This window comes from Watersipora subatra, chromosome 4 (assembly GCF_963576615.1).
Source record: "Watersipora subatra chromosome 4, tzWatSuba1.1, whole genome shotgun sequence".
Lineage (NCBI taxonomy): Eukaryota > Metazoa > Bryozoa > Gymnolaemata > Cheilostomatida > Watersiporidae > Watersipora > Watersipora subatra.
The window spans coordinates 1,757,204-1,780,001 of record NC_088711.1 but is presented as its reverse complement, the minus strand read 5'-3'; the positions used below and the strand labels follow the sequence as shown (position 1 = coordinate 1,780,001).

Here is a 22,798-nt window from a genome sequence, read left to right as displayed (position 1 = left end):
TTCTCCACCGGTTGGTAAAACTACTGTACTCTTATTGAAAAGTTTTGCGATGAAAAATAACCAAATAAAATGTTACTCAGCTAATCCGATTTGGCTTCAATCAGAACTGCCACAGTTGAATTTATCTGCACAAGAAAATAATTACATACACATTAGACTTCTATGCTATACCAATGATATACAGCCCCCATTACTGGAGGGCTGTATATCATTGGCTAAACTGACCATAGTATACATAGTTGTATGAAGGTGATTAATTTGTGATTATTGATTTAACTAAATGGTTGTTATTTAGGTAAGCTTATCTCCGAATTAGAGAACCCCGATGGCAGTGAGTCTGGCTCCGCATACGATTTACACATCATCAGAGACAAGCTTCTGATTCCGGATTATCCAAAAAGAAAGGTTTCTTTCTACAAGCTAGTGCCATAGCTTTGCTGTCTTGGTGGACACTTAGTTTCTTTCACTTCAACTGTTGTGTTATTTATCTCACAAACTGCTTTTATTATCAATAATTTCAAGTTTAACATTTTGTTTTACATGTGTACTGATTATTAGTACTGAGCCAAGCAAAAAATGTGTCCTAGTTCGATAAAATCATTGTTGTGATTTTGAAAAATGGACTTAAAATGACTCGGGCAAATGAGATTTGTTAGCTATAGTGATTATGGTACGAATACACAGTACTGATGCTGTTCTCTTATGGTGACGAAAGTCTGAACAACATTGAAAGTCTGAACAACATTGAAAGTCTGAACACCATTGAAAGTCTGAACACCATTGAAAGTCTGAACACCATTGAAAGTCTGAACACCATTGAAAGTCTGAACACCATTGAAAGTCTGAACACCATTGAAAGTCTGAACACCATTGAAAGTCTGAACACCATTGAAAGTCTGAACACCATTGAAAGTCTGAACACCATTGAAAGTCTGAACACCATTGAAAGTCTGAACACCATTGAAAGTCTGAACACCATTGAAAGTCTGAACACCATTGAAAGAATGGCGATTTAAATGAAAGCTTTTTCTGATGACTCTCAAGATGTTGCACATCTGCGATGTCTCTCGGTTCAGGAGTATGACAACTACTGCATCTATTCTTCATATATTTCTTGTATCCTGAAGGCAGATGCTTTGAAAAAGTTACTACTAGTCATTGACCACTCCTTCAAGAACCACCAATTACTATAACTTTCTAATAGTAATTCTGATATTATTACTGCGCTAAACATGTTCAAAGAGCTAAGGACATGCATTTAGTCAGTGTCAGCAAATACAGATTCTCAAGTGTAGAGGTACCGCCTCCACCAGAGCTGTTCAGGCATAATATTATTGTCAACGTGAGTGTGTAGAATACTAGATTAACCTCTGTTTCTTGATATCAAGTGCCTATTTAGTCTATTATTGAAAGAGATTACTGTTTATGTACATATAAATCGAAAAAAGTGAAATGTGGGAATTTCAGTAAAGTCAGCATTTGTTGAGTAGATGCAGCTGAGCCACACTTTGGCTAAGCAAATGTGAAGCAATGATGATAAACACACCTCCATTCTTTGTTCTTCGTTTAACTTAGTCTACTATATAGCGCACATCCAGAGCAAGAAACTTAGTCTACTATATAGCGCACATCCAGAGCAAGAAACTTAGTCTACTATATAGCACACATCCAGAGCAAGAAACTTAGTCTACTATATAGCACACATCCAGAGCAAGAATTGGTACTCAAATAGACAGCAATTATTTATTGTTAGAAAAAATACACCTAAAAATCTATTAATATTGGAGCATCAGAATCAGAAAGCTAGAGACAACAATCGTTAAGTGCAGGTTTCTTAGATGTGCCTGTCCTTTGAACTACGCTAGAATAGAAAGTTGAACACAACATTCCAAAGAACACACTCTAGTGAGGCGTGGAAAGTGTGAGAATCATGAGATCAAATAAAAGTCAATCAATGATTTCTGTCTTGTACATGTATGATGAGAAATGTTTAACATTTAAAACTTGCAAATAGAAGTAAGTAAAAAGATTAGAGCAGGAATGTCTTCAAGCAACATGATTGGACTGCACTCGGAAAGTTATAACAAAAAAGACAACAGTGCGCGGAAGCTATTATATAGAATGCCTATTCAGCCTTTTACAATAATTCTTTGACAAAATTACCGCAAATACGATACTAAAAGATTGCAAAGCCCAAAGTTAAATACTAAATAATAATAAGTATAAAATATGAGCTGACACCCAGTGATGCTACTTAGTTAGAATACGTGCTCGGTTGGGCAGCACTCGCCCTTGAATAGCCCCAAACTTTATTTTCTCTCCGTCTACAACTAAATTCCCGTCAGATGCATGTGGCTCTAGGCGAAAGGCATGAACACGAACATATTCGACTACGTCCCTCCTGAGGTGAGCGCCGGTCTCAAAGTCACCGAGCAGGCCGAGCATGACCATGCGTGTGACAGGGGGCCGGATAAATAAGAGGTGGATGAGGCCATCAGAGAGGCTTGCAAAAGGAGTGACCATTTGATCAGGACCAAGGTGTGTTTGGTAAGCCGCTATAACTGTCACAAAGTTGTCATCGATTGTCACCCAATCTCCAGGCACTGGCTCTCCGAGGGAAGGCATATTTAGGTCCACCACAGGAGTTCTCATTTCTTTACTACTGGTCAATATAGGTGAAGCTTTCTCTGAATGAGACTCTGTACTGCGTGACAAGGTTTCATTTTCAGAAGATAGCGGGCTATTGGAAGGCACAGAGCCATTGTGGGTGGAGATAATTTCCTCTGGTACAACATTAATAGGGGACTTATCAGAAGTAGTGTCATGACTGAACTCTGGTACAGACATAGCCTTAGACGGGGAATGCGGCATACTGACTGAGCGAACTCGAGAGGAAGTGTCGACAACCTCACTTTCAGGCTCTTGCGCTGTCACAACTATCTCAGTTTTACTTCGACCTTTGGTTACGTATGGCTGAACTGGCAAAAATGATAGTCGACCTTTGTATGACCTTGGCTCTAAAATTCAATCGATTGGTAGTTTGAATTAACATTGAGCTGCCATCTACTTACCAGTTATTTTGAGCTGCCCGTAATATTCACAAATAGTTGCTGATTCAAAATGTGCTTGTATAAATTTGACAGATATTCTAACATTTGCTGACCACAAAATGTTGTGAAATTCTGTCTATTAAGAAATGTTATTTTTCTTGTATTATTAAAATATTTAAAATTTCAATAAAACTAGCATCTTGAAAGCAATCTCATTAAACTTTCGACAAGGGTAATAAAACAAAGCGACCGTTCAGGCAGCTAATCAAATAAACTACTAGAGTCAATGGAGTTGAGTGGGAGGAACATATACCATGTTCATACACTTCTTTCTAATTAAGAAAGGGGTGCTCAAAACTTACATTGACACTTGTGATCATGCAGATGGATCTAGCTAAGGGTGGTTGCATATGCACTATCACTAATAAACACCAGAAGCCCTGGTGTTTAGTGTCCCCACATAGAAGCAATGTCAACTAAGATTGAAACTGTCTAACAATAACCAACAAGATAAACCCAATAAAGCTGCATGCTACAACCAACCTACATGTAGTTAGAATTGCTTTTATTTTAATAAAAATACACTTGAAACCCGTCAAATTTATAGATAACTTAAATAAAAATGATCATCTAAAGCAGCAAATATATAAAATACAAACTTTGGCTGAATCATCTATGTAAAAAGTTTGTCTTAAGGTCTCACACTCACAAGTTATGTAACACCATAATAATAAGGCCTCGGAAGTCATGTGACACCAAAACCATAAGGCCTCATAAGTCATGTGGCACCATAACCATAAGCCTTCACACTCATAAGTCATGTGACACCATAGCCATAAGACCTCACACTCGTGAATCATGTGACACCATAGCCATAAGACCTCACACTCGTAAGTCATGTGACACCATAACCATAAGTCTTCACATTAGTAAGTCATGCGATACCATAAAAATAAGCCCTCACACTCATAAGTCATGTGACACCATAGCCATAAGGCCTCATAAGTCATGTGGCACCATAACCATAAGCCTTCACACTCGTAAGTCATGTGACACCATAATAGTGTTGGGCCGGTATCTAATTTAGTGCCGGATCGGATATCCTTGCTCATTTTTATCGGTTTTTCCGGTATCGGTATCCACGGTATTTACCATCTTCGGTATCCTTTGCCAACTAAGAAAGTTCGGTATTGTCGGTACTATTGTTTGGTATGTGGTTATCAGTGTGTCTTTAAATTGTTTAAACTTTAAATCATAACTGTCTCGATCAATTCTTATCGTTGTGCAAAAAGTAGCCTGTGCAAAAAAACATTCTTTAGTCAGCAGTATATTGTTACGGCAAAGAGACTCCTTGTTTTAGAAAGCCAACAAAGAAAGATGGAAATATAATTTTCATGATAGATGTTTTTATTGTTTATTCTATTAAAAAATATCGTTATTGATACAAACGTTATGTATAATAAAGAACAGATAGATAATGGCAATGGGCTCTCTTTGTTAAATATACTGAAACAGTTAAAAAAAATCTTACTATCACATATTGTAATCAGGTAATGTAATCACATAATTATACGCAGTCCAATTAGAGTCCAGTCCCGTTAGAGTCTTTATACGTCCTCTCATCTGTGTAGAACTCCCAAACCTTCGAGGCTGGTGGCATTATCAATGTAACGTAATATAATACGGTAGTAGATACAGTAAGCGTGGAAATTTTTGTTGAATTTGTTCGCTAATGCATGCTGAGATTGGCACGTTCGTCATGAAGCGTTTTAAAAATCTCTCCGGATATCCGTATAACCATATACCGATAGGCTTTTACGGATAAATACCAATCATATCAAACCGGCCAGAGATACCTGGCTGACACCAAAAATGATTGGTTTCCTCAGATACCGAGAATCCCTCAGTATCGGTAAGAACGGATAACCCAATACCGGCCCAACACTACACCATAACCATAAGCCCTCACATTAGTAAGTCATGTGGCATCATAACCATAAGCCTTCACACTCGTAAGTCATGTGACACCATAACCATAAGCCCTCACGCTAGTAAGTCATGTGACACCATAACCATAAGCCCTCACACTCGTAAGTCATGTGACACCATAACCATAAGCCCTCACACTCGTAAGTCATGTGACACCATAACCATAAGCCCTCACGCTAATAAGTCATGTGACACCATAACCATAAGCCCTCACACTCGTAAGTCATGTGACACCATAACCAGAAGCCTTCACACTTGTAAGTCATGTGACACCATAACCATAAGCCTTCACACTCGTAAGGCTAGCTGTATTGTTTTAAAACAGAGTAACTTACTTGCTATTCGGTAGAGTGCTTCGAGTTTAAACCGAAGAATGCCGAGACGCCTGAAACGCTCACTCTCAATGTCAATGTCAGCGACAAGCCCCCACGTGACGGAAAGGAAGCTGTAGATGGGACCAGCAGTGGTATTGAGAAGAACAAGATCCATAGGCTTTAGTGTACGCTTGAGCAGTAGGTAAGTGGAGTGCACGAGGATGTCATACGCAAATGGTTCCCTGCGGCAATAGAAGAAGAAAAAAAATGTCATAACTTTGATAGGTAATCTCAGACATGATCATAGTATGTATAGACTATGATAATTGAGGAAAAAGGAAAAGAGGGTAAAATAAAAAGAATGAAACAGGAAACTAGATGAATATAGTAATTGAAAACAATATAAGCATACACCCCTTAATAGCTGACTATGAAAGACTGACAAGAAGATGATTATGAAAGGACACATAGAAGTAATAGTCTCCGACTGCTAAGGAGAGAACCAACGATGGCACTCGCGAGCAACCACAAAATAGAACCAACATACCCTGCAGCATAGTTGAGAGTGCAGCACAGAGCATTGCCCGATCCTGCAGGGAGAATTCCTATAGGTGTCTGGATAGCTTGCTCGGCATCGGGTCTGCTCATGAGTCCCTGCAGCACCTGCATGACAAAGGTTACTTGCCACCGGCTACCTTCTTACAATAAGGCGACGACATACAGGTTTTTTATGAGTATGTAAGCATGTTCTAGGTGCTTTCCGATTTCCTATGTGCAGGGACTAAGCGCACGAAATATATGTAGGGGGTATGTGCATGGTGTCTGGATGCCAATCACACGCCCCTCCCACTATTAGATCGTTCTTTTACTTTTGCGATGATTAAAGTGCATGATGGTGGAAGAGAATTTAAAAGTGGCGCCCTCATTGACCATATGACTGCATATGATTCTACATCGCATTGTAAAAGTATGGCCTGACATCTTTGTGAGGAACCAACTGAACAAAAAATGGCTAAACCTAAATTGGCTAGTTTCCAATTTTTTTACTCCCGTAGATATATCTACTATATAAACGGCAATCGTTGTCTGTCTGTCTATCTGTCTATCTGTCTATCTATCTGTCTATCTGTCTGTCCGCCTTATAGAGCGGTCTTTTCTTTTATCGTCGTACGAATTTCGGTCGTACGAAGCGAACTGAATTAATATGTGTAGTAACGGTAAATAAATTATAGAGCGGTCTTTCTTTTTCCATTCGGTCGAACAAAGCCAACCGAATTAATATGAGTACTAATTATCGTAATTTCGTAATATCGTAATTTCGTAATATGGACTATTAGCCGCTACTTTTCTCTGACGATTTGAGCCAAGCGGCTTATATAAAGGTGTGGCGATTCTGTTGTTTTTCTTTCACCGCTCGAGCGCATTAACCGAAATCCCCTGTTAGCACGCTTTTTAAACGGCAAATTTTCTGCCGTGTTAAAAAGCACCTTTCCTGAGTTCTGCGGCCTATACAAAGGTGTCTATACAGCTATACAAATGTACTATTCATTAAATAAAATAAATTAATGAGTAGTTATTTACATGCAATTAATATTTACTGCCAACGTGTACCGAGAAGGTCACGTAAACGTTTGTTTCTTGGAGCCACTAGAAAAACGCATTTCTCACCTACTAAATTTCCACATCAAAAAGGTAAGTGTTTCTTATACGATGTTGTATTGTCTATGAATTGCCACATCTCCACTACTTAATAACGTTGGATTTGCCGCTGTTCGTGATAGTGGGTCATGTTCATTTCCTTTAGCAGCCGAGTTACTAATTTTTTTCCAGCTCTGAGTAGGCCTACTGTAACTTACTATTACAGAACTTTCACGAGTACTCCGAGGGTTGCGATACGCTATTGTGAGAAGAAAGAGAGCAGCTGCTATCGACTTACTGTTACCCTGCATCAGCCATGACCAGCTATACGTCGCCTGCTCAAAAGTAGGCACACGCCGAAAACTGTTTCTTCATATGCCCGACAGAAAAACCAAAAATGTTGTCTATCCGCATGTGTTGCGTTGAACTAAGGGAGAGAGAGAGAGGGAGAGAGAAAGAGAGAGCGAGGAGGAGAGGGGGGGGGGGAGAGAGGGAGAGAGAGAGAAGGGGAGAGAGAGAGGAAGAGCGAGGAGAAGAGGGGGGGGGGGAGAGAGAGAGGGGGAAGAGGGAGGGAGAGAGAGGGGAGAGACGGAGAGAGGGAGAGAGGGGAAAGAGGGAGAGAAGGAGAGAGAGAGAGGGAGAGTGAAGAGGAGAGGGGGGAGAGAGAGAGAGAAAGAGGGAGAGAGAGGGGAGAGACGGAGAGAGGGAGATGTAACTGCATAGTTGGCGTTGTTTTACAGTATGAAAGACAACTCTCAATAAACCTCTTGCTGTACAAGAATCTGACCCCGTTGACGGGTATGCAGCTAGTATATATATATGTATACATACGCGAGTAAAGAAATTGGAAACTAGCCAATTTTTGTTCAGTTCGATGTATTTTCATACCATAACTCGGATTATAGAATTCTTATATATATCTATATATATATAGAGCTAGCATGCTGCACTACCCACACATACACCTAGCTACCATGCTACTACACCTATTTAGCTAGCATGCTATGGAGCATTGTCTAAATGGCAGATACGCAGTAAATGGCTTTTCAATGTGAAAACAAGTTGAGGCATACATGAAAAAATGTCTCTTCCTTTCCCATACCAGCTGCCAATATAGACGCTGCTTTTATGACAAGAGGTTCAGCAGATTAGTACTAATGTAAACCAAACCCCTAGTAATACCTCATGCAGCAGGCCATCGCCGGACACAATAACAAGGCCGCACAACTCTGTCAAATCTATGGTGCGGGCTATCTCCATGCCGTGTCCGTTACGTTCTGTAACCATTGACAAGCAAAGCTGTAAAGGGATGACCACGCTTGTTGAACAACGTATGCCATAAGAAATAAGTGGTCCAACACGTTGGCAGCCACACTATGAAGTGAATAGTAAAAAAAATTCAGATAATCAATAATTTAATTTTGTGTTATTGATCTGTGGTTATTGTATGTAGTCACCAAATAGTATTTATTCTTGTGCTAGGTGAATGCCCGGCGTTGCACAGGTAATAAAATAATCACCCAATGAATTTGAGTAACTTAAGCTAGTCTGAATCTTTACTATAATAAGAGCCATGCCTGAAGCCGGCTTGTGCTTATAAGTGTGATTATAATCGGTACATCAAGCATCATGATCTCTCAAGCATGTAGGAATCAACAGTATTGTCGCAGGCACTTTTAGCGCTTGTGTTTTAACTGGTGTAATTCCGGCTTCCGAGTTCAAAACCAGTGCGAAGTGGAATTTTCATCCCTAAAACTTTATTGTATTAACTGGACATACGAATGACGACAGACAGACGCTTGGATATACATGTATATAGATTATTATTATTTATTCTCATTCTTATAATTGGAAACTACTTTCCAAAATATACTGTAGAGTACAATATTGTTTTTATCCATATGGTTTCTGGTCTCTGGCACGCAGATATTAAATCATCAAACGATGCGTGACATTGCGTTTGAATCTCTCAGTTACTCAATCAACACGACAAACAAAGAGTTGTTCCCCCATTACAACTAGGAAAATGACCTCCTCTTGCTCCATGCTTACTTTTTTACAAGTGTGTTACCGACTTTTAACAAAAAAAAGATAATCAAAAGTGCAAAAGCCTGCCTGTCCTGAACAAGTCAATACTCACCAGTAACTATTAACTGGTAGACCATTTCTGCTTCTTTCAACATAGGAAGAATTTTTTCATCAAATAGCTTTTTTGCAAAACCTTTTCCAGCGACTGGGTTGAGAAGCACAAGGATTGGTTTATTAGAGCGGAAGACCATATCTGTATACAAAATAAATCATTAGTGTTGAGTGTTGAGTCAAATCGGTGTTTAAAAGAATCCCCTGATATATATTAGTATGTACCATACAGCACTCTTGAATAACTATGACAACTAACAGTTATAGGCTAGCTATTGATTACTTGTTATAACTTAAAGCTAGGAACTCTATGACAAATAGACCTATAGCCAATAACTCTAGAGCCAGCAGTTCCATAGACAATAACTCTATACGGCGAGCTTTATAGCGACTAACTCTGTAGTGAGTTGTTTTATTGCAAGTAACTTGATAGCAAGCGGGTATATAGTAAATAACTTTATATGTGAAACATAATGCTGTAATGAGCATTTCCATAGCGAATAACTCTATAGCGAATAACTCTATAGCGAATAACTATGTAGCGAATAAATCTATAGCGAATAACTCTATAACGAATAAATCTATAGCGAATAACTCTATAGCGAATAACTCTATAGCGAATAACTCTATAGCGACTAACTCCATAGCAAATAACACTATAGCCAAGAGTTTTGCGGGTAGCAATACTATTATTAGCTAACAACTTTATAACAACCTTATAACAGCACTTCTAAAGCATGTAACCCTATAGCAAATTTATATTGCAGTTCTATAACAAAATATCGTCACCAAATAGCTCTATGACAAGTAGTTTTATAGAAAGCAACTCTACAACATATAACTCTATAGCAAGCAGTACTATCACAAGTAACACTCTAGCAATCCTATAGCAAATAAATCTATGGGACCCTTACCATCACACTGCGGAGACATCTTGCCCAGAATCGCCTCTCGAAGAAGTAACAGAACCTGGTGGGATGTGAAACCATCTTGCTCATTTAGTGTTAAGCTAAGGTGAAGCCTTTTTCGAGTGAATTTAGAGCTGAGAAGAGTTTTAAAAGAAGGATAAGCATACATGTCTATGAAATACTGAAAGTCTCCCATTTCTGCCCGCTTATTAACCTTTACACCGACGATATCTTCATAACTGACAAACTTAGCCTTCTGTTCATTGTCATCGTCTCCAATGATACAGAGTTGGCTATCTCTCAGCTGCAGTTTGCAAACAGTCTTAGTTTGTAAATTTGTGAATGTGAGTTTATGTAGTTCCGAAAGAATATCCATAATCTAAAACACCAGAATAAAAGAATATCCATAATCCAAAGCACCATAATAAAAGAATATACATAATCTAAAACACCATAATAAAAGAATATCCATAATCCAAAGCACCATAATAAAAGAATATCCATAATCTAAAACACCATAATAAAAGAATATCCATAATCTAAAACACCATAATAAAAGAATATCCATAATCTAAAACACCATAATAAATGAATATCCATAATCTAAAACACCATAATAAAAGAATATCCATAATCCAAAGCACCATAATAAAAGAATATCCATAATCTACAACACCATAATAACAGAATATCCATAATCCAAAGCACCATAATAAAAGAATATCCATAATCCAAAGCACCATAATAAAAGAATATCCATAATCTAAAACACCATAATAAAAGAATATCCATAATCTAAAACACCATAATAAATGAATATCCATAATCTAAAACACCATAATAAAAGAATATCCATAATCCAAAGCACCATAATAAAAGAATATCCATAATCTAAAACACCATAATAAATGAATATCCATAATCTAAAACACCAGAATAAATGAATATCCATAATCTAAAACACCAGAATAAATGAATATCCATAATCTAAAACACCATAATAAAAGAATATCCATAATCTAAAACACCATAATAAATGAATATCCATAATCTAAAACACCATAATAAAAGAATATCCATAAACCAAAGCACCATAATAAAAGAATATCCATAATCTAAAACACCATAATAAAAGAATATCCATAATCCAAAGCACCATAATAAAAGAATATCCATAATCCAAAGCACCATAATAAAAGAATATCAATAATCTAAAACACCATAATAAAAGAATATCCATAATCTAAAACACCATAATAAATGAATATCCATAATCTAAAACACCATAATAAAAGAATATCCATAATCCAAAGTACCATAATAAAAGAATATCCATAATCTAAAACACCATAATAAATGAATATCCATAATCTAAAACACCAGAATAAATGAATATCCATAATCTAAAACACCAGAATAAATGAATATCCATAATCTAAAACACCATAATAAAAGAATATCCATAATCCAAAGCACCATAATAAAAGAATATCCATAATCTAAAACACCATAATAAAAGAATATCCATAATCTAAAACACCAGAATAAACGAATATCCATAATCTAAAACACCATAATAAAAGAATATCCATAATCTAAAACACCAGAATAAATGAATATCCATAATCTAAAACACCATAATAAATGAATATCCATAATCTAAAACACCAGAATAAACGAATATCCATAATCTAAAACACCATAATAAAAGAATATCCATAATCCAAAGCACCATAATAAAAGAATATCCATAATCCAAAGCACCATAATAAAAGAATATCAATAATCTAAAACACCATAATAAAAGAATATCCATAATCTAAAACACCATAATAAATGAATATCCATAATCTAAAACACCATAATAAAAGAATATCCATAATCCAAAGTACCATAATAAAAGAATATCCATAATCTAAAACACCATAATAAATGAATATCCATAATCTAAAACACCAGAATAAATGAATATCCATAATCTAAAACACCAGAATAAATGAATATCCATAATCTAAAACACCATAATAAAAGAATATCCATAATCCAAAGCACCATAATAAAAGAATATCCATAATCTAAAACACCATAATAAAAGAATATCCATAATCTAAAACACCAGAATAAATGAATATCCATAATCTAAAACACCATAATAAAAGAATATCCATAATCTAAAACACCATAATAAAAGAATATACATAAACTAAAACACCGTAATAAAAGAATATCCATAATCTAAAACACCAGGATAAACGAATATCCATAATCTAAAACACCATAATAAAAGAATATCCATAATCTAAAACACCATAATAAAAGAATATCCATAATCTAAAACACCATAATAAATGAATATCCATAATCTAAAACACCATAATAAAAGAATATCCATAATCCAAAGCACCATAATAAAAGAATATCCATAATCTAAAACACCATAATAAATGAATATCCATAATCTAAAACACCAGAATAAATGAATATCCATAATCTAAAACACCAGAATAAATGAATATCCATAATCTAAAACACCATAATAAAAGAATATCCATAATCCAAAGCACCATAATAAAAGAATATCCATAATCTAAAACACCATAATAAATGAATATCCATAATCTAAAACACCATAATAAAAGAATATCCATAATCTAAAACACCATAATAAAAGAATATACATAAACTAAAACACCGTAATAAAAGAATATCCATAATCTAAAACACCAGAATAAATGAATATCCATAATCTAAAACACCATAATAAATGAATATCCATAATCCAAAGCACCATAATAAAAGAATATCCATAATCTAAAACACCATAATAAATGAATATCCATAATCTAAAACACCAGAATAAATGAATATCCATAATCTAAAACACCAGAATAAATGAATATCCATAATCTAAAACACCATAATAAAAGAATATCCATAATCTAAAACACCATAATAAATGAATATCCATAATCTAAAACACCATAATAAAAGAATATCCATAAACCAAAGCACCATAATAAAAGAATATCCATAATCTAAAACACCATAATAAAAGAATATCCATAATCCAAAGCACCATAATAAAAGAATATCCATAATCCAAAGCACCATAATAAAAGAATATCAATAATCTAAAACACCATAATAAAAGAATATCCATAATCTAAAACACCATAATAAATGAATATCCATAATCTAAAACACCATAATAAAAGAATATCCATAATCCAAAGTACCATAATAAAAGAATATCCATAATCTAAAACACCATAATAAATGAATATCCATAATCTAAAACACCAGAATAAATGAATATCCATAATCTAAAACACCAGAATAAATGAATATCCATAATCTAAAACACCATAATAAAAGAATATCCATAATCCAAAGCACCATAATAAAAGAATATCCATAATCTAAAACACCATAATAAAAGAATATCCATAATCTAAAACACTAGAATAAATGAATATCCATAATCTAAAACACCATAATAAAAGAATATCCATAATCTAAAACACCATAATAAAAGAATATACATAAACTAAAACACCGTAATAAAAGAATATCCATAATCTAAAACACCAGGATAAACGAATATCCATAATCTAAAACACCATAATAAAAGAATATCCATAATCTAAAACACCATAATAAAAGAATATCCATAATCTAAAACACCATAATAAATGAATATCCATAATCTAAAACACCATAATAAAAGAATATCCATAATCCAAAGCACCATAATAAAAGAATATCCATAATCTAAAACACCATAATAAATGAATATCCATAATCTAAAACACCAGAATAAATGAATATCCATAATCTAAAACACCAGAATAAATGAATATCCATAATCTAAAACACCATAATAAAAGAATATCCATAATCCAAAGCACCATAATAAAAGAATATCCATAATCTAAAACACCATAATAAAAGAATATCCATAATCTAAAACACCATAATAAATGAATATCCATAATCTAAAACACCAGAATAAACGAATATCCATAATCTAAAACACCATAATAAAAGAATATCCATAATCTAAAACACCAGAATAAATGAATATCCATAATCTAAAACACCATAATAAATGAATATCCATAATCTAAAACACCTGAATAAACGAATATCCATAATCTAAAACACCATAATAAAATAATATCCATAATCCAAAGCACCATAATAAAAGAATATCCATAATCCAAAGCACCATAATAAAAGAATATCAATAATCTAAAACACCATAATAAAAGAATATCCATAATCTAAAACACCATAATAAATGAATATCCATAATCTAAAACACCATAATAAAAGAATATCCATAATCCAAAGTACCATAATAAAAGAATATCCATAATCTAAAACACCATAATAAAAGAATATCCATAATCTAAAACACCAGAATAAATGAATATCCATAATCTAAAACACCAGAATAAATGAATATCCATAATCTAAAACACCATAATAAAAGAATATCCATAATCCAAAGCACCATAATAAAAGAATATCCATAATCTAAAACACCATAATAAAAGAATATCCATAATCTAAAACACCAGAATAAATGAATATCCATAATCTAAAACACCATAATAAAAGAATATCCATAATCTAAAACACCATAATAAAAGAATATACATAAACTAAAACACCGTAATAAAAGAATATCCATAATCTAAAACACCAGGATAAACGAATATCCATAATCTAAAACACCATAATAAAAGAATATCCATAATCTAAAACACCATAATAAAAGAATATCCATAATCTAAAACACCATAATAAATGAATATCCATAATCTAAAACACCATAATAAAAGAATATCCATAATCCAAAGCACCATAATAAAAGAATATCCATAATCTAAAACACCATAATAAATGAATATCCATAATCTAAAACACCAGAATAAATGAATATCCATAATCTAAAACACCAGAATAAATGAATATCCATAATCTAAAACACCATAATAAAAGAATATCCATAATCCAAAGCACCATAATAAAAGAATATCCATAATCTAAAACACCATAATAAATGAATATCCATAATCTAAAACACCATAATAAAAGAATATCCATAATCTAAAACACCATAATAAAAGAATATACATAAACTAAAACACCGTAATAAAAGAATATCCATAATCTAAAACACCAGAATAAATGAATATCCATAATCTAAAACACCATAATAAATGAATATCCATAATCTAAAACACCAGAATAAACGAATATCCATAATCTAAAACACCAGAATAAACGAATATCCATAATCTAAAACACCATAATAAAAGAATATCCATAATCTAAAACACCAGAATAAATGAATATCCATAATCTAAAACACCATAATAAATGAATATCCATAATCTAAAACACCATAATAAAAGAATATACATCAACTAAAACACCGTAATAAAAGAATATCCATAATCTAAAACACCAGAATAAACGAATATCCATAATCTAAAACACCATAATAAATGAATATCCATAATCTAAAACACCAGAATAAACGAATATCCATAATCTTAAACACCATAATAAAAGAATATCCATAATCTAAAACACCAGGATAAACGAATATCCATAATCTAAAACACCAGAATAAATGAATATCCATAATCTAAAACACCATAATAAATGAATATCCATAATCTAAAACACCAGAATAAACAAATATCCATAATCTAAAACACCATAATAAAAGAATATCCATAATCTAAAACACCAGGATAAACGAATATCCATAATCTAAAACACCAGAATAAACGAATATCCATAATCTAAAACATCAGAATAAACAAAGACGAAATTGTTTTAGGTGTGAGACAAGAGACTTTCACAGCCTTCAACAAGCAACAGCCATTTTATTTCCTAATTTATTCTACAATAAAATCTGAAGTTGATTTTCATGAGTGCCTCTGTGTACAGCAGCGACCTTAAACGTCACTTTGCCCTCTTCAGCATCCTCAACAACAGTACATATACGTGAACATTTATAGAGTGAAGATACGACTGATAGGGCTGTTTCCTTATTTCTAGAGAAGGAATAAAAGGAAAATTCTTGTGTGATATTATTTAAACACATTCTATTAAAAATAAATATTTTGCAAACTTTTGAAATGTTTAGAGAAATTACCAGATCGACCTTAGGCATATATCATATATATGCCAAACTTGCAACAAAAGCAACATAGCATAATAGACTTGAATTACGGTATTTAATAGCAAAACTGGAGAATTCCGATCAGTAAAAGCAATTTATCAGTGTTAACATTCACATACCATGTTCTAAAACATTACAACGTATAAATATGAGCAACAGTGTGATTGTTGGTTTCTATGCGCTGAATTGCAAACAATTTTGCAAGTATATTAATCAACATAAAAGTTGGCTGTCGGTTCCGCAATAGTTTAGGCCAAGTGCGTAGACTTGTGGTTGTGAAAATTTATTTCAGTGACAAACCGCTCCGGAATCATATTCCCTACTTTCAGAGCATTAGTGTGACAATGTTTTAATTGAACAATGTATACCCTGAACATAGAGTCACCCTGAACATAGAATCACCCTGAACATAGAGTCACTCTGAACATAGAGTTACCTTAACATAGAGTCACCCTGAACATAAAGTTACCCTGAACATAGAGTCATCCTGAACATGGAGTCACCCTGAACATAGAGTCAGCCTCGACATAGATTCAGCCTCAACCAACATTCTACCTAGTTTGCCATGTGTTTGAGCATACACACAAACCTAAAATCTGAGATTATGACAATTTACATCGTTAAAAAAATCGGATTACAACAGTTATTTCCATTAGATTAGTTTTAATATCAGCCTCATGATTTAGCCTGCCTACAATGAAAAATATTAAAATCTTGTTTTTTAGAGCTAGTACTGTGGTACTATGTAGTTATGTACTGTAGTATGCATGTTGTATGCCGGAGTCATGCTCTGGTCTGATCAGAAGTTATGCTTTAATACATTTATACCTTTCAAAGATCAAATTTTCTTGATACTGTAAAATCCACACTTTGCACAATGAAATGTGTGTCGTAACATAAGCATGTAATACAGTACACATTTCTTTAACTCTGTCTGCAAAATGTATTTTACAGTTTTTATTTGAATTTCTACAACTCATAATAATCTAGCAATATTACTAGATTTATGCATTAGTGATTTATGCATTGGTGCATTATTAAAATTCTGAATGAATGAAACTAGACTAAACACAAATCTGACCAGGTACTTGAATTTTATATAATTTTTATTATCTGTCTTAATTTCTTCAGCAGTTGTAGACTTTATTCAGGTTAATGACCCCTTCTGCTTCTAGCTTGGAATTTATGCGTATCAACTCATCCAAAAGTGATGGGCCGCTTCAAGATGATTTCTTGACTCTGTTTTGATTAATCAAACTGAAACCTCTTTCCCAAATTGCACTGGATGTTTGAAGTGTAGCACAAACACCCACAAGCGGTAAGATCTTTTTTAGCTCTTCACATCATAGCAGCTACAGCTACCACATTTGAAAATGTCCTGATGGACCGTTGTTTGAGTTTCTGGTTGAATATATATTTTAAGTCATCATATTCGTTTTTAATGGCCTCCACAGAACGTGGGCAGTGAAGAATGGCCTCATACCTCTGCCAGCGTATCAGTGTCTACTGATCCATATTCAAAACCAATGTCTGAGCTGAATGTTTAGATGTGAATGCAGAGCACTCCTTTAATTCATCATCTGAGAAAGGAGCATCAAAGCGATCAGAGCTTACGAATAATCTCATCAGTATTTCTGCCATTAGTTGATGAGGTCCTCATCACCTCTTTGACACGGTCACCCTATCAAACATCTTCCTTTTTCTACAAGTAATGATGATGCTACATTTTAATCTTTGCTCTTGCAAAGCAGTGCCCTTCCATCACAGTTGGTTGCATCTTTGAAAGAAGACTGAGTTGCGCCAGCTCCTCCAAAATATTTCTTAGAGCAGTGAGAACAACCTTGAACAAGTCAGCTTTTTATAGCAGTAATTTGCTACTGGATCTCTGTTTTCTAATGAGGTTCTCTCGCAGTGTTCTTCAACCAAAATGTAGTTCCTTAGAGCAGAATTTACGGCTTGGTACAGCAACAGCCATTGCATTTCATTCAGAGGCCTGAATGACAATAAAAATCTTGGCTAGATCCTCCAGTTTGCCCTTTTTACAATGGAACAAAATAAAGTGGAATAAAAAGTTCTGTGTTTTCACAGCTCGCATCAAGAACACATCTTTTTAGGCATCAACAATGCCTAAGCCCATCTATGTGCCGCGCAATGTTGTTCCGTTACGTGGGGTATTTGCAGCTGTAATAAAGCTGCAGCTCAGCTGTGTTTTCCTCACATTAGTGAGGCACCAGGGAAAGTCATATTTATTATCTCAGCAAATCAAGTTCATGTTGAGAGTAAAGCTGATCGCTTGTACAATCATCTCGTGAGCAGTGCATGCTGGCAGTTGGATTGATGCCATCAAAAACAGTTTTATAGATGACGTCATTTTTCTTCCTGTGTTTGATGTACAGGACAAGCAGTTTCTTCCCTGTTATATTTTACATTAAGGTGCATTTTTAAAATTACGCACAATGAACTACATTGTGCAGGCAGCGCAATATTAAAAAAATTATAAAAATGATGAGCTTTCTGATGCGAGGATGAAACGTAAGACTTTCATGGAACTAGTTAGCCATCTGTACACCCGGTGTGCACTGTACAGGCGATGAGTATACAAAATGACTACAGAAGAACATAAAAATTATGGACTAATCATATGAAAATAATAAAACTATGATGAAAGCAATAATACCTGCATAAAATGATGGAAAGTGAAAATAAAATTTGCTGAGAGTGATTCTGTATGACTGAAATAATATTCTAAGACGAGCGGCAAATTAATAAAGCTCAAATCAAAATATGTTGGTTCGTACTAAATCGCAAAAGAGTAGCTGCATCAAGGACAAAAAATGAAAAATAATTGCACAACATGAAGGAAGAATTAGGCTATATCAATGAATAAAAAGCAGAACATCTTCCAATCCAGACTAACTGGTACTGAATCCGCATAACATTTGATCTGAAATAACCACCTTAGGCAAAGTCTGACTGGTGCTGAACTGAACTGGTGCATTTCGGCCAGAAGTTAATTTTTCGACTTTTCTTTCAATTGGTATGTGGTACATCAAGAGACAATAATCACATAACAGGCTGAATTAGCAAGCGCTAACAATGTTGGATGTCTGAACGATAGTACCAGATACCACGTAGTGGTTATCTCTTAGTTGGTTACCCAGTGCAGCGCACCCATTGATGCACTATCAATACTAGAAGAACTTGTGAGCCTGATTTGTTTTTTTTGATGACTAAGTTGTTGATTTTTCTTTCAGTTGATATATGCGGCTAGACAGGGCATTTTTGCAAATATTTTGCTGAATATTCTAACAATGCAAAATCTAGCGTTCAATATTATTTGTGCATATTTTCACAACCAAAAGCTATACGGTCTGTTGCAGCATTAAGAGCATCTGAATACTAGACCGATGGTTACAAGCTGTTATATCATATTCTTCAATTCATTGCTAACAGAATATACCCTTTTGAAGAAGACAACTCCAATATAGCAATGGGGGAAATTTATGTGAGGAAAAAGGTCTATTGTGACTGAATTTGCATTCAACTTCCACAGAACACAATGCATCAGTCATGTTTAAGCACCTTAGCAAACCAATGTTAGCTTTGTCCTTAGAGACAGAGAAGTCTAAGTGAAGACATTGGCACTCCCAGATTAATCCACCAAAAGAGAGAGAGCCCATGCATCAATAAGCAACCAATAAATGCAATCAATAAATGCAACAGTATAGATGATTCATCTGGCCAATCTATCTATATATATATATATATATATATATATATATATATATATATATATATATATATATATATATATATATACATATATATATAAATATATATATATAAATCAAGGTTAGAAAAAATCATGATTTAAAAAAAATTGAGATTTTTTGATTTTAATCAGATTTTTTGGATTTAAATCGGGATTTTTTGAAAACATCAATTACCAGCTTTTTTCATAACCGCTAACATATTATTTTATTTTGTTCAAGTGTGCCACATGAAAACATTAGCAGCATAACAAAACAACTTTGCATCACTTAAATTTGTTAAAAGTTGTTTTTATTTTAATTTTGACCAAGTTGTGCAGTTCATATTCACAGTGAAACCCTTTATAAGTCCCATTTTTTGGGGGTCAGCCTTTGAGATGGAAAAGTTCTGAAGAAAATAAAACAAACATGATATTTTAGGATGATTTAAATCACAGCCTTTGACATGGCAAAAATTATCAAACATGATTTTTTAGGATGATTTGAATCAATGATTTAAACTATTTGATTTTAATTGGCTAACCCTGATATAAATCTAAGTGTTTGTTGTATTGTCCAGCTATAGCGATAAAGTTTTAGAGACGAGAAAACTGTTTCGCACTGGAAGTGGACTGACAATCACCATTTTTGCACACAGACGTGCTATCCACTACGTCACACGGCCTACTTGCAATACTATGGAACAATTGTTGACATACATATTACAGCTGCCAATCTTTAATGATGCACACATGCCGCACTCGCGAAAATATTATTGGTCTGTACAATACTAACACGCTTGAAGATCCTGATTGCGTGAGATATCATGACGCATAGCAATCATAAGAGCTATGATTCCAAGCCATGGCAAGGTAGTGCGCTTGGTTTCACATCTGTGCATCTGCCAAATGTATGGGTTTGATTTCTGTGAGGTGCAATCTTTTTTCTTAATCCCTTGATAGAAGGATGGGCACGGCTCTTATTATAGTAAAGATTTAGACTAGCTTAAACTACTCCAACTCATTGGGCAAAGAAACTTAACTAATGGCAACTACATTACCTGCTACTGTTTATAAGCTGTTTTAAATCGTAAACGATTGTGTAGCAAAAATACAAAAATTTTTTAACAATCTGTTTTTACTCTGAATCAAGCTTTCAAATATTTGAATTATGCATTGGCTGGACACACACACACAGAAATAAACAAATACCTACATTTAAATGTTAAAATGGTATATGTTGTATACATGTATGTTAATAAAAGAATTTTTTTATGCAAAAACCTTTTCACTACCCGTGCGATGCCGGGCATTCTCTAGCAAATCAATAATTCAAGTGCATTGAATTGCTATGTACAATTTTCGTTATATTTTCATTACATTACAATCATCTTGATTCATTTCAGTTTGGCTAAATATGGCTGAATTTATGAAGTGCTCATCAAAGACTTGCTGGTAGAACACTTGAGCAGGTTTTATAAACTTGTTTTTAGATATTGTTATATTTCGATGCTGTTTAACATCGAAATATATATTCACACATGCGTTCAGTAACTTTTATATGTTGCGATTAGTTAGTTATGATTCTATCTCCTTGAAACTCAAAAGAGATTATTGTAATATTTAATTTAACGAAATATAATTAGTTGAACTAATTATTTGTACAGACAATTAGCTGTGAATCTTCTCATTAACCATATAACCAATAAGTTCTGTCATTTTTTGTATTACTGCTTGCATTGTTGGTCATAGTACAGATGGAGCTGGTGCGATTTTTGCTCTATATTGTTATTTCAGCCAGCATAACATAGCTGCATTCACTCACAGTTCTATTGGCTGAAAACCTAAAACTTATCATGTATTAATGCAGGAGCATTAATCCTTGTCACTGCCTCGGACTTTAGCATCGCAAAATCAATGTATCGCAGCTGCATTTACCTTAATGCTATTGGTCCCACACCAAAAACTGTTTAGAGTATGTTATAAGTATGGACAGAATGGCTTTTGAGTCTGTTTATAGACTCACCACTCCGTTTTGATTTTCTGCTCACTTTGCAGTATGAGCATGAGTTCATCTACAGACTGTTTATTAAAGCATCCGTAAGCTTTTTGTCTAAAATTCTTTTAGTATGCCACAATGTCACAATGTATGCCAGTACGTCACAATTGAGTTTGTGTAGCCTATCTATTCATCTTCGAGTTTTGTGTATGAATGGGTCTATCCCTGAGTCTTGTTTATGGGCTTACTATCGAGTGTGTGCATCACCTCACTTTCAAGTTTTGTGACCTGGCCAATCCTCGAGTTTAGGCATTAACTTACCTTTACATTTGTGAATACATTCTCTCTTAAACTTATGTATTTGCTATCAGCTACTTTTCCGAGCTGAGACCTTAACTGAATAGTCTACCATCTTTTAATAAAGTTAACACCGCAAGACAGATTGTTTTAGAGTGTTCTGAGTAATGAACGGTAAACCACTAATCAGATTTGATACTGATTTGAATGCTGAAACTATCCAAAATTGTGCATTCGTGAAAAAAGATACTAATACCATTTCCAAAATAATGACACCCAAAAAACTAATCCAAGCAATACAATTACAAAGCTTGACGTACAGAAGTTAGTGAACTTGATTGTGAAAAAAATGCACATAAAACACGTAGTCATAAACTATTAAAACAATTGTTCAGGCTTTCACCTTATCTTCTCGGCTACTAACAAACAGCGAATGTAGCAGTTCGGTGTAATCGGAGTTATCATATGGCGGTCAAGGTAACGCCAAATCTACGAATAACAACGTGGAATGAGA

The 22,798-nt window shown here is 34.2% G+C and overlaps 1 protein-coding gene across 1 annotated transcript; it reads right to left on the bottom strand.

Annotated features, from left to right (window-relative positions):
* Nucleotides 1-1,724: 1,724 nt before the first annotated feature.
* On the bottom strand, nt 1,725-22,726 carry LOC137393415 (sphingosine kinase 1-like). Its single transcript, XM_068079964.1, has 7 exons — nt 22,688-22,726; nt 10,045-10,417; nt 9,132-9,272; nt 8,174-8,268; nt 5,901-6,016; nt 5,375-5,595; nt 1,725-3,017 (listed from the first exon to the last, which is right to left on the bottom strand). Exons 2-7 carry the CDS (start codon nt 10,412-10,414, stop codon nt 2,251-2,253), a joined length of 1,710 nt encoding a protein of 569 aa, XP_067936065.1. The 5' UTR covers nt 10,415-10,417; nt 22,688-22,726; the 3' UTR covers nt 1,725-2,250.
* Nucleotides 22,727-22,798: the final 72 nt, after the last annotated feature.